The sequence below is a fragment of the Charadrius vociferus genome, unplaced genomic scaffold (assembly GCF_000708025.1).
Source record: "Charadrius vociferus isolate BGI_N301 unplaced genomic scaffold, ASM70802v2 scaffold324, whole genome shotgun sequence".
Taxonomy (NCBI): Eukaryota; Metazoa; Chordata; class Aves; order Charadriiformes; family Charadriidae; genus Charadrius; species Charadrius vociferus.
The window spans coordinates 3,456,438-3,469,715 of record NW_009648041.1 but is presented as its reverse complement, the minus strand read 5'-3'; the positions used below and the strand labels follow the sequence as shown (position 1 = coordinate 3,469,715).

General features: G+C 44.3%; 1 protein-coding gene across 1 annotated transcript in view; it reads right to left on the bottom strand.

Moving 5' to 3' along the window:
- Positions 1 to 13,278, bottom strand: part of LRIG1 (leucine-rich repeats and immunoglobulin-like domains 1) — a 68,760-nt gene that overhangs the window by 39,906 nt on the left and 15,576 nt on the right. The window contains exon 3 of the mRNA XM_009883623.1: positions 10,257 to 10,331. Coding sequence (XP_009881925.1) covers positions 10,257 to 10,331 — 75 coding nt within the window. The remainder of the gene's footprint in view (positions 1 to 10,256; positions 10,332 to 13,278) is intronic.

The following is a 13,278-nucleotide window of genomic DNA, read 5'->3' as shown; positions in this document are numbered from 1 at the left end:
GGCCCCACACTTGCACAGCACCCAGCACAAGGAACCACTCCACGTCAGGGCTGCTGCCTAATGCCCGCATCCTTTTCACTGGCCTCAAAGATGAGTCAGGTTTGTGACAAGGAGGAACAGACACCAAGAATCAGATCCAGTCCAGATGCCAATTTAACTAGCCCAGAGCAGAGGCTGCAGCAGCTACCCTGTCCCAATCCCAAGCAGAGACAGCAGCCTCTTTTCATTTTCAGTGCAGGCAAGTTTTGTGCTTCTAATCAACAAGGGCAGCATTTTCATTTGAAAACCAATAGGGTACAGGATCACAAGGCATGTAGGCACTTTTATCCTTAAATCCTGATGCTGATTTTAGTTTCTTTTTGTGTAATAAATGATCAAAGTAAAGAAGATCCACCACAGCCTAGTGAGTGCATGTGTTTTGTGGGTGGCTTTGTTTTGTTTTTGTCTCTCCGCAGGAGCGAGGAGGGGAAAATACACAAGCAGAGAAGCAATTTAAGTGCAAACCAAATGTAATGACTCTGCCCATGATGCTGGGACATTAATCCAAACTGTAATTACAAGCAGACTTCTTGATAGCATACACTGTTTGTGCCTGAAAGTCATGATGTGACACAGGGGCTTTTCTCACCTTTGACAGGAGCACAATGGAAACAGGTGGATTTAACTACACAACAGCTCTGTGCCCTTGATGCTAAGGCAGGTAAAAAAAAGGGCACCACACTTGAATATGTCTGCTCTCCAGACCAAACTCTCTGACTCTCATGGAGCTTGCAGCAGAAGTTGCTAAAAGACTTGCCCCTTGAAGAAGGCAGCAGTTGGAGAAACACATTTTTGACTGGCCAGTCAAACTCCTGTTAACACTTTAGAGATGTAGATAGGCTGGCTGGTTAGTCTGTTCCAACATGACACACACTTGTGCTCTGTTGAAAGGGCTTATCTGTCTTGTCAGCAAGGTCACCAGAACAGGGATAGCCTCTGGGCAGACTTCACTGTGAGCTCTGCTTGGCTGAGACTGTTCAGCCTGCAAGAAGGAATAGCTCCTATATGGAAAAGCAATGGTCAAGTTAGCAAAGAGAACAGCTCTTCTTAACAAGTCTAGGCACCCTGTTATTAATAAAGCATGTCAAGTAGGAAGGATGGCTTCAGGAAACTGCAGAACAAGGTGTAAAAAGATCCAGGTAACAGAAAATTTGCGCTATGAAGTAGAACTGCTATTGTGCTAAGTCAGGCTGGTGTAAAACACTATCTGTTCAAGCTTCCTTAGAACAGATCTTGTAAAAATCAGTGGTAAGCATTCACCGCCACTTAGCAATAAGTTCTTTGAGCTTCTTTAAGACGACCATTTTCTTCTTCAGTTCCTCTTATTTTGAAAAATACAACAAGAACATAATCTGTCTCAAGAACGTAATCTGGAGGGGAAAAAAAAAAGTCTTCAATAAGACCACCAAAAGGTGTTCCTTTTCCAGGGCACCTGAAAAATTACAGAAAGTCCAATCCCTTTTCCCTGGTTATGTTAATCGCCCCTCTCTTTGGCAACTACTTCCACACAGTGTGTGATCTGCAGTACACAGATTGGACAGGAGAAAATATTTTAAGTCTAAAAACAATGAACCATTTGTAGATTCCTTCTTTTGCCATCAACTCTTCATTCTTCCCCTCTTCCCAACTTAATTTTCTCTGCTAAGATCTGTCCACTAAAGCAGTTGTCTTTTTACTCATATGCCCCTGCATTCCCGTTTCATTTTCCAGCTACCTTCACTATTTTCCCTGATGTGCAATTGAATATTAAATGGTTTGACAGGCAGAACATGTACTCACCCAACCACTTATTCCCAATCAATATTCATGTGGAATTCCTGTTAACAAGCAAGAGTTACACACGCACTTGGAAGGGTGGGTGGCCTCTTAAGTGATCACTTTATCTAAAGGTACGACGATCACCTTCTCGTTTACCTTAACCAGCAATCAGATCTTCCATCCCACATACACCCAGCAGGGCTATTTTTGAAGGAATAAGATCATAACTTTTGACATGATCTCTATTGTTCATCTCTGCAAATAATCAGGGAATTTAACATGGGTTTAAAATAACAGAAAATACAGCGCAGCATCAGCTTTTATTCAGTTAAAAATGAGCTTTCTAGAGATTTTTTTGCTAATCTTTTCCAACCTAGACACCGCAGGATCACATTTTAGTGAACACTGCCTACACGAGTGTTTTTTTACCCTGAATTACACACTATTCCTAATTGTGCCAGTGGAAGCAATGATGGAAGTGCTAAGCATCATATGGAGCAGAAAGTAAATGGCAAAACTGATGTTTTACTCACTAGGCTTTGAACCACATGGGCAGGATTCATTTTTTAACACCTCTGCTGAAACAGTTTTAGCCTTGTTATATGCAGAGGAACTAAAAGACACTGCCTGTTCTCAAGCCTTCCAGGACACTTGAAGGTAAACAAAATGGAGAGATTTTTAAAGTGCTTCATGGCTCCATACTTTAAGAAAAAATAAAAAAATCCCAATTCTACCCCCACCCCTGTTCTTACTCCTTGCGAGGGATCCATGTTACGCTCTGAGCAAGTACCACTTGTCTAACAATCACGATAAACTGACAACTGATAATGAGGACTAACCAGGCAATCTCAGTAAGGAGGAATGCACAGAAACAGTAACACATACTGATAGTTTCCTGATTTTGTGTAATTTTGTTACAAAACTGAATCAGTCAAGCTTTCAGAGAGAAAAATAGGTAGAGAATTCTACCCAGAAATAATTTAACTTGCTTTTATTGCAGCTGCAACTCTGCTTTTACTCACCCTGAGCAAACTAAACTGCTATTACTAGCAGTTTTTAGGCAGGAAACTCTAACATGCCGAAAAAACTTTCAACTCAGCAAGTTATTTATGTTTGAAATCTGCTCAGCCTGTGAAGACTAACAAAGGAATTGCTTTTGTAGACATGTGCTTTATTTGCCATATGCCATTAAATGAGACAGTCAATCTACCACAGATATTAATAGTAGCAAGTTTGGGCTATTCTAAGGCTCAAATACGAGGCTATTTTTCATATCGACCTTAACAAAAGATCATGGTCACAAATGACCCTAACAACTAATCTAGGCTTGATCTGCAGAGGGACAGAAGTTGGAAACCATCTCGTGCATTGTCCATGACACACACCTGCCCTCGGACAACGCACCAGAAGATGCTCTACATTCAGGAGTTACATCTGCCCTGCAGCGATACCTGCTCTTCAGCTTAGAGAAATCAGGCCTACCCAAAACAAGAATTTACTTGGTCTTAGGGTGTAATGAATGTGGGACACACACAAAAAAGATACTGTCCCAGTACTCCAACTCCTCATCTTGTGCCCTGTCCCACAAGACCGCTTGCGTGCTCTCCTTTGTTTTTAGAACAAATATTAATCTAGCATGGCCTGCTAAGCAGCACACAAGATGTCAGAGCAGACCTAGCCCAGCTCAAAACAATTCTCTACTCACAGAAGAAGCTGCCACAGCTGCACCAAACAGTTACCCTCACTAGTAAATAGATTATAAAGTAGCCTCAAGGGCTAACTGGCAGTCCACAAGCTGCCTTCAACTTCCACTATATTTTTCCTCTGGGCAATTTTTACACTGCTTTACACATGCCCGGATTGCTTTCTGATGCTCTTTGTTGAGTACGAGGACTATGTGCTTTACTGCTGTTGCTTTTCTAGAAGAAATGATTACTCATTTCCCTGGAATAGCCTCAGATCCTGTGCCACTTCTATGCGCTCACATTATATCTGAAAGCTCGAAGAGGACATGCAAATGATTAGAAGAGTTCCAACAGCTCAAAAGAGAAGTCAAAACAGCGTCTCTTCTGGTGCTTGGGAGCACATGATTAATGAGAATTTCCTCCACTGGGAAAGGCTCTTGCAGTCTTTGGCCTCAAAAACTAGCAGACTTCATGCACCACAGCCTTACTATGAACTCTGAGCAAAACAAACAGGAGAGGTGGGTTTCAAAACATCTTATGCCTGTACGTTGCTTGCATACTGAACAGCCTGACTGCCAGCGTTTTTTCTATTCACCTTTCCACATCAATATATTCACATTCAAAAATAGAAGCTGCAGCCTGTAGCGTGGACCAAATCCTCAGAAAGCAGCTCTTTCTCCAGCCTCTGAAGGGAACTGCCTGAGTAAACACTGGAGAATTGGTCTCTGCAGACGTTAGAGCACAAAAGAATTGATGCAAGCAGTGGCTGGGGGTGAATCTGCTCCCACTGACGGATCTACACCTGCAAACACCACTTTGCCTTACTTACCAGAGAAAGTTTTCTTTGTGCAACTAATTATGCAGCATGGCAGGCAGCGCGGTTTTCTGAGCCGCCCAAGACACGTCCTGCACACAGGCAGAGCCTGCTGACTTCAACCGGACCCTGCACACGGCTGCATCTGAGTCATCTAGATTTTGTGCTTATGAGTACAAAACTGCTTGCTGTGATCCAGATGGAATCAACAGAGTATTCTCCTTATTTCTAATTGTTAGATCAACCTTTTCTACACTCCAGCAAAGATGACTTGCAGACTAATTCTCTTGGGGGGTCAAGGCAGTTGTTTTGTTTGTACAGCAGTTAGCACAGCAGGGTCCTGGGCCACAAATGGCCTCCAAGGCTACATCTATGCCATCATGTTAGTTCAAACCTCAATTCTTCATTTAAGCCCAAACTTCTCAACTATCAACACCGCCTACACAGAGGTTTATACTCTGGCCTAGTCAGGAACATGAAGTGAGCTCACACCTCATGTAGAGACCAGCTCAGGCATGAGCTGTGCTCTATGAAGAGCAGAGATGCAGCAGTTTTGAGCTGCTTCCTCTAACAAGGGTCACCCAGAGAGGCTGCCACAGGCAGGAACTGAAGCTGCAGTCCTCCCGATACTCAGCCGAGTCCTCACCATCTTAACTTGAAAAGCAAAGACAAATTGGAGTCACATCTCAACATCAACACCTCAGCTCCTGGGAAAAGCCTGCAGAAACGAAGGTGTATTCGCTAGATCCTACTTGGATCAGCAGTACAGTATACAGTACAGGAGTACAGTGACTGCTAGCATTGTTTCAGCTAACATAGCACAACGTGTTTGTCTTGGGTGAAAGCAAAACAGCAGCTCCAAGAATCTAATGGACCACACAGGTCTTTAGAAAGAGGCTCTGCAAACCTCATTTGACGACACGAGTGAAGCAGTGCAAACAGCACTAAAATAACAGTTGCTTTCCCCAGCCTCCACTAAGAAACCATAAGGCAACAGCTCCAGGAGAAGGATCAATACTACGGTCCCAATTCTGCCACGTTAGGGATCTCCAAGACCAGTCAACTCTAATCCAGTACAAAGTCTAATGAGATACAATGAAAATTAAAGCTAAAGTCAGACAAGAAACAAGAGTCACAGTACCAACAACGTGACTAATTTAACCAGAATTTTAGTGAAATCCCCAACACTTCAGAGGAAAAGCTCTCCAAGAAATCATGCAATTCAACATTATTCCTGATGCAGAAATTACTGTCTGCGGTCTTTGACATGTTTTACCCGACATCCAGACGGAATACTATAGAGTACCATCCTTTTCATGAGGGCCATGCTGTCCCAATTGGCATCTGAGCTCACCAGTCCTTTTAAGCAGATCTAGCATGTTCCCTGCCATTCCCAGTTTCCAATTCTCCATGTATTTAGCTTTCAAATTTTACACGATATATTTTGCCTGCGGCATAGTAGATCACTTACCCTTCTCCTATTAGCCCTCTCTGTTTAATTACAGTTTAATGTGAATTGATCTTTACATTAATGAGCCTGTAAAGAAGATTGATTTTCTTCAAGAGACTTTTATGCTCAGTTTGGCAGCAGAGTAGTCCTATTGATTTCGCTTTCATCAGTAAATAGGCTGCAGAGTGTCATTGCATCCTCTGTGAATCAGCTAATCCTATTTCACACTCTTTTGCTCCAAAAATCCCTATTCTGACTTCCTTGTTATCTGTGCTTATTCAGAGCAAGATCATGGGGCCAAAGCATCTCAAACAGCTCTGACTGTTGCGAACACACAGCTGACTGTCCTGGGTCACCATCCCCTTTGTTCTTAAATGGTTGGGGGCTTAAAAGACTTACAGTGAAAGTTATTTTTAAGTGTTTAATCTGTTAACTTCCTTAATTCCTAGCCAGCTAAGGACGTGGCACAGAGTGTGCTCTGTTTACCACGCCTGCTTCAGAGATCTGGTTAGCAGGCTCTCCGCCGCGCTCCACAGCTGTGTAACAGCCTGTGCTGGCGTGCCTGCACCAGTGGATGCCGACGGAATCAGGCTGGCTGCCTTGGAGCCAGGGCAGAGAATAAGGATCCACCTCTGTCATCCCATGCAGACATCCCAAAAGCCCTCCAGGATGCATTTACCCACATGCAGGTAGACAAAGCAGTGGCAGACAGAGCCCCAGAGCTTGCGCCTGCACAGGGCTTTGTGAGAAACTCGTAGTAACAGACCAATGCAGAGCTGATCACAGCTCAGGTCCTCTTCTTACCTGGCATGCTAGCAAGGCTAAGAGACTCTCCATGCAAGTTAGTGAGGAAGCTGAACATAAACAGACTCAGTTCTACTGCAAATCAATGGTTTCTTCCATCCTCCCCTTCCCCACTAGATCAGGTAACAGAGTCTTCTTGAGACCCGACAGAGTTAACACACTTGAGTTGCAGCAGAACATTGGGAAGGGAAATCCTCAGCCAAGAGCATGTCAGTGAAAACATCCTGCCACCAACTCCCAAATGTCCCAAGTCTAGGAACTGTAGCTAAATTACAAATGCTGTGAGAATTTCAGGCAAGATTCTCCTCTCAGCTACTCCGATGTAATTTCGGAATGAATCCAGATTCAGTCTCTCCCCGTCCCAGCTGAATTTCCTGGCTTTTGTTTGCACTAACAGATGTTTGCATTTAATGTCTGTCTTTATTTGGTAACCTGTACATAGATTATTTTTCCCCTCTGTTCTATTAAAAGCCTTATCAAGTCCCTTATGTTTGCTCTTGTTGAGATGAACGACTTTGGCAGTATTTTCAACATGCAAGGCAAACAAACTGACTCTTCAAGGAATAATTAAACTGAACTAAACTTCATGGCAGCATATTAGGGCATACCATGTTTGATACATATGTTATGCCTGCATCCATCTGCAGCCTGAAACATCCAAAGATTTGCAGAAAGCCTTGAGAATTCTCTCTCCAACAGATTCCCACATGCTTACATACATACATAACTGGCCCATGGTCCACACGCACGTAGGGTCAAGCAAGTTTTGGGTGATGGAGACAGGTATGAGAAACCTCAAAACAGGGAATCCAAAGCTCATTAAAAAAAACTTTATGGAAAATCTGCCATACTGCCAAGCAGAGATTTCTTTCTCCCAGCACCAAAAGGGGAGAAAGTCTCTTCCCCAGTTTAGGAAAAGTCGAAGATGAAGCAACTCATTCAAAAGGGCTGTTTTGAGTGACAAATATACAACCCTTGCTTTTCTAATGCATTCATAGCCCTTTGGAAATACTTAACCACATGCAATATACAAAACCTACTTCAGAGGTTTGTGAGGTAAACACACTTCACACATTTCTAAACACTGGGAAAAAAAAGGAAATGTATTTATTTTTCTTTAGCAATAAGAATCCACTGTAACACTATATACTTAAACATAAACCAGTTTCTCAGTACACAGTCTTCATTATGAGTCTTCACCCTGGGTTTGGTTTGGCAGCCTCCCCACTTATTACTTCACAGATTTGAAGGCCAGAAGAAACCAGTATGACCATATAATCTGATTCTTTACATCACACAAGCCCAAAGAACTTTACCCAACAATTTGCGTATCAAGCCCATTAACCTCGAGTTGAACTAAAGGACCACCTTTTAGGAAGCCATCCAATTGATTTAAAGACTCCCAAGGATGAGAAAGCTTCACTTCCTCAGCAAATCATTCCAATGTGAGTTAGTCAGCAGCATCGATTAAAGCAGGTACTTTAAAACATCTTTCAGATTATTTTTACCTCTGATAAAAATTAAAAGGAAATGCAAGGGGGGAAAAAGTGGCATTCTGTGAAACACGCTAAACAAAGAGAGCCTTCTTGCAGAGGTATGACAGCAGCATTACAAATCCCGCTATCAGAGTTATTTATGTGTAGCAGCTGAGGAAAGCAATACAGATTTCTGGAAAGTGATACTAAGCAGGTCTGTTTAGAATACCGTCCTTTTATCATTTGGCTTTGTACCTTCCCCTTCCTTCTGCACCACTCTGAAATTTCAGAGGAGCTGTAAATCTACTGCCTTCCACCAGTCACTATTCCTCCTTTCCAAACTGCTTATTTCATTTCAGGAATAAAAAAACCCCAAAGCTCTAGCAATTTGGTCCTTTGCCAATGGCTAAATTAATAGCAAAAATAACAACAGGGGCTTGTGAAACTTGGATCATTTATAGACTTCGTGAGAAAGAAAAGCCGATTTGGGGGGCCTAAAACTATATCCTGGATGGTAAATTGTATGCAAGCTTTCCACCCATAAATCAGATCTCTGGAGTTTTTTGAATCCCAATGCATAACACACGGGGTTATGCGGCAGTCTGCTAAGCTCAGTTCAAGTGGCAGGCAGATGGCCTCTCATGTCAGGGGATCGTGCCTTGAACAAGAGACACTGCTCGGAGGGAGTTACTGCCCTGCTCTGCAGCCAGCAGCCCCCAGATCACGCATCCAGGCTTCACATGTGGTCATGCAAACGGGGAGAGGCTGCAGGAGGCAGGAATCAAACAAGCTGGTTTCACACCAACCGCATGTGACACATCTGACAGGTCTGATAACTGCTGAGACACAAGCCACCCCTCTACCCAGGAGGTGAAGTGGTTACTCGTGTATTTAACAGAGATATTTGCTAGATCCAGCCCTGATGACAGCAGAGGAGCACTTCGGCTCTTCGTAAGCTCTGCAGGAACACGGTATACCCAAGAACCAGATCAAAGGCAACCATATCTCAAACAAAAGCTAAACTCGCTTCACGACAGGAGTGAGATATGGACACCAATTTGAAGCTAAGATCCCTAAACTGAATTAAGACAGTGAGGGAGTTCTGCTTTGCATATTTTAACAGTGCCTAATGGAAGAGCAGGAACAGTGCCAGTTCATTTCACTCAATTCTCTCCTTGATTTAAGTAATAGGAATGTATTTTTAGTCAACAGATCAAGGTTGTCTCCAAGTAAGTCGGAGCCTTTCAAGCATGAGAGGTCAATCACCTGGTGGTATGGACATGGGCATTTTCCACTACAAGGAGAAGACAATCCATGGCAAATACGGTCACCTGCCTGTGGGTGTCCACTGCAAGGCTGTGCACGCTGGGAGCCATCGCTTAAACGGCTCAAGCACTTTGCTGGAGTCCATATTAGCTATAACCACTTCCCCTTCCCAGGAACTTGGGAGGTATCATGCATACCTCAGCAAAATTCCTTCTTGGTATGCATTACAAGCAGACACATGCAAAAATAATTTTAGAAATCCGCACTCTTAAGGTACTAAGTAGTTTGATATTATAATGTCTTTATTCCCTTCAGCAGCGTCCTCAACCTGAGATCCTCGGTGGCAGATACACAAGGGCTCTCAGGTGTCTAACACTTCTGCAGGCACCTAAACTACCAAAGTTAGGAACTTCAAAGCTTCTGCACATCTAGACTTACAATCACCAATCACTCTCTCAAAAGAAAAGGAAAAAAAAAAAGAGAAGTTGAAAGAGACCATAAAAATGGGTCTGGAATGAATTCCCTGAAAGATTAAGATGTAAATAGTCTCTGGCTTGAAGAGAAAAGAAGAAATTACCAGAACAGGGCCAGGGAAAAAGAGAACAATAAAGAAAAGGTAAAATTTTATACTCCTTTAATATCACAAGTATAACATAATGTCTGAAACCCAAAGGCAGATGAGAAAAAAATAATTTTATTCCATATACAACTAACCTGTTTAGTTTACTGACATGAGTTACCACTGACCATAAGCACAACATTAACTGAGACCAATCTCATACAACTCACAAAACTCCAGAAGACATTTCTTAATTAAGGTGCTAACAAGCGTGATAATGGAATCTGAAGAGTCAGCAGAAGTGGGTGGGACACACACAAAACTCCCGGTCCGGTCCGTAGCAGCTAAACCTACCCCACAAAACACAGCCCAAAGTCAAAAGCCCGAAGAGCCAGCAGCAACTTACAGGTGAAGGGAGCGGACGTTGGAAGCAGCAGGTCCCAGGGAGGGAATGGCCGTCAGCTCATTGTTGTTCAGTCGCCTGCAACAAACAGAAATTAGTTGTTGAAGCAAGCAGCTTATGATCAAGTGTGCAGGAGCAGCGAATGGCCGCGGCGCTTCCATATGCACACCCCTGACTCTGTGGGAGCACTGACATGTCAGCAGAAGCCTCCATCTCAAGGGGTTTGTCTGCACCTCTGAGTCCCACCTTATCCTCCCAACCCAACCCTTTAATAAATGAGAGCCACTGTAACTGGTCCCACAGTATCTTCTTTATAAAAACAAGGTTTTTTTTCCCCTTCCCACCTACTCCCTTAAGCAAAGTCAAGTGCCACCATGGAAGGCACTGTGCCACAGCCCTCCACCAATCTGCCCGAGTCTCCACAGTCATCAGGGAGCTGAGCCCAAGACAGGAGACTGTTGGCACCCACAGCCATGATGCAGCCAGGTCCTGCTGCCTCAGGACACTGAATTTATCTAATGTATCTCCCTCCCCAAGCAGCAGCCCCTACTTGCCCCCTCCACGCCAGGCCAGCGTGTGGGGGCCCAGCAGGGTGCCATGGCGGCCTCAGGCCTCCCCCCAAACTCTTCCAGGCCAAGCTCTGGAAACCCCGCCAGGGCAGCCCCATGAAGCCAGCAACACACACACACACACACACACACACAAAAGCAGTGCTGGGCACAATAATGCCACCAAAAGCAGGTAACCTGCTCCAGCCAGCCGGCTGGGGAGCACCATGCAAGCGACCCGGGGCTAATGGCAATTGCAGACGGGCCCCTCGCTCCTGGAAACGCGGTACAAAAATGTCCCCCTCAATGGCCTAATGTTTGAAGTGTTTTTCTGACTGAAAACAGATCCTTGCCATGTGACCGGCTCTTCCTTGGTTTAAAGAGCCCTTGTTTGTATGGTGAATTAGTCAATTAATTACTGTAACAGTCGCTTGTCTGGCTGCTTGAAAATTACCTAATTTCTTAGCCATCTTGCCCGCTCCCCCGCTGCCGCATGCTGAAGCCATTAAAGCCGAGCGGGGCAGCACACGGCGGCTCCCCAGGACCCCCAGCCGCCGGAGGCAGAGCCTTGCTGGGTCTCTCCCCGCTGCCGCCTTTAAACCCTTCCCTTCCAGCAGGGGCTCTGCAAGGGGATCTCCAAAGGATGACGATTCGGGGGTGAGCGGCAGAGCATCCCGCAGCAGGCAGGGGAACACAGGGCAGCTGAGCTGTGCAAAGTCGTGGGCATGAGATGGGGCAATCCTAAATTACAGTGTGGTTTGGTTTTTTGTTTGCCTTTTTTTTTTCCCCCTTTAAAACTATTTTTGGCAGGTGGGAGAGAACAGCGACACATCCATCCCAGCACTTCCTTCTGACTCCTCCGAGAGCAGGGAAGATATTTGATTTCATGAGGAGTTCCAGGCGCTGCTGGGATAAAAGCTTTCCTCAGCCTCAGCTCTGCCTCTGACATTATACCTGTACCTTAAAATGTAAGGGAAAAAAGCCAGATGCATTGCAATTCAGCAAGGAGCTCCACTTTGCCACTAAAAGCTCATTGTTGCTCATATTATAGCAAGGTCTAGAGCTTTCAAAGGTACAAAGCAAGCTGGAAAGAGCATTAAAGTGCTTATATTTGTGCCATGTTTTCATTAACATCTAACTGAGCATCTTTTGGCAAGGCACAGGAGAAGAAGAATAATTAGGCCCACCCTCCACTAGCCCAGGTCAGCTCTGGTTAAGCAGCTCCAACACCAACTGGCATCTAACAACTGGCGGAACCCTCCTCTGACATAAGTGTGATTTTCATATATCAGCCTCCTGTCAGGTCAGAAGTCAGTCAGAAGTGGTTCTCCCACCTCATTTTCTCTCTTGGCTCACAGGCACCAGTTGCTGATGCAGAACAGACAGCCAAGCTGAGTATTTGCCTGGGATTTCCCTCTCATCTTCCCCTTCCCCCATATACAGGAATAATAATGAAAAAAAAAAAAAAACAAACCAAAAAAGGCAAAAGAAAAACCCCAAAACAGCCAGGCTCAACAAATTTAAACTTTCAGTCTCCTTTCTCCTCCCCAGCCCTCCCCTTTGACGACACAAACCTGCTGCCTCTAGATGCTAAGGCAGAGGAGGAGGGGGGCCACCCGTATAAAATATTTACGGTCCAGTTGCCAGGCTGGTGTCAAGCTGAAATGGAGCCTGCTCAAAAATAGCACAGCTCTCCAGAGCTTTCAGTGAAAGGCACTTTAGAAAATAAAAGGTGAGTTGTTTAGAGAGGAATTTTAGCATAGTTACTACTTCTTTGTTATAAATGAGCTTGGAAAACCCGAGAGCTGTACAACCATCACTTTCATGGATCCCATGATCCGTATGACCTGAAAAAACCCCAGAAAGGACCACAGGGCCCACCCCACAGCAGTATCCTCCGTCCCAACCTTCAACCAAGGCACAAGGATAGACCCCAAAGGGAGCCACCAAAGGGGACGAGAGAAGACATAGGTATTCTGAAGGAGGAAAGCAATGTCATACCCGTGCCCCTTCCACCTGAGCCTCCGTCGGCACAAGGCTACTTATTTCAGAGCATGTGGTTTCACGGGGTTTCATATCACTTTGAGCTACTAAATTTCATCCCACACAGACTTAAAGTTAAGGTAAAAAATAGCTTCTTAAAAAACCACCACAAACAACTGCCTAAACCCAAGGAAAGTGGAAAAAAAAAGGTGGGGTAAATACAGCTATTACTTTATTACTGTCTTAGAAAAGCAAAACAGAGCATCCAAGATAAGCTATTAAGTTTAAATCTTTTGGTTTACAGAGATTTTCTTAATATTAAGGGAAAACAAAAGTTTTCACAATATATCGCATTAATTATTCACATACAGAGACACACACAGAGCTTTGAGCCTCATCTGTAATGCTCAGGAACCACAGGCACCGTGATTGAAGCATCATGGGAGGTTTCAGGTCTTATCAATGCATCTATTATTTGGGGCAATCTCTTTCCC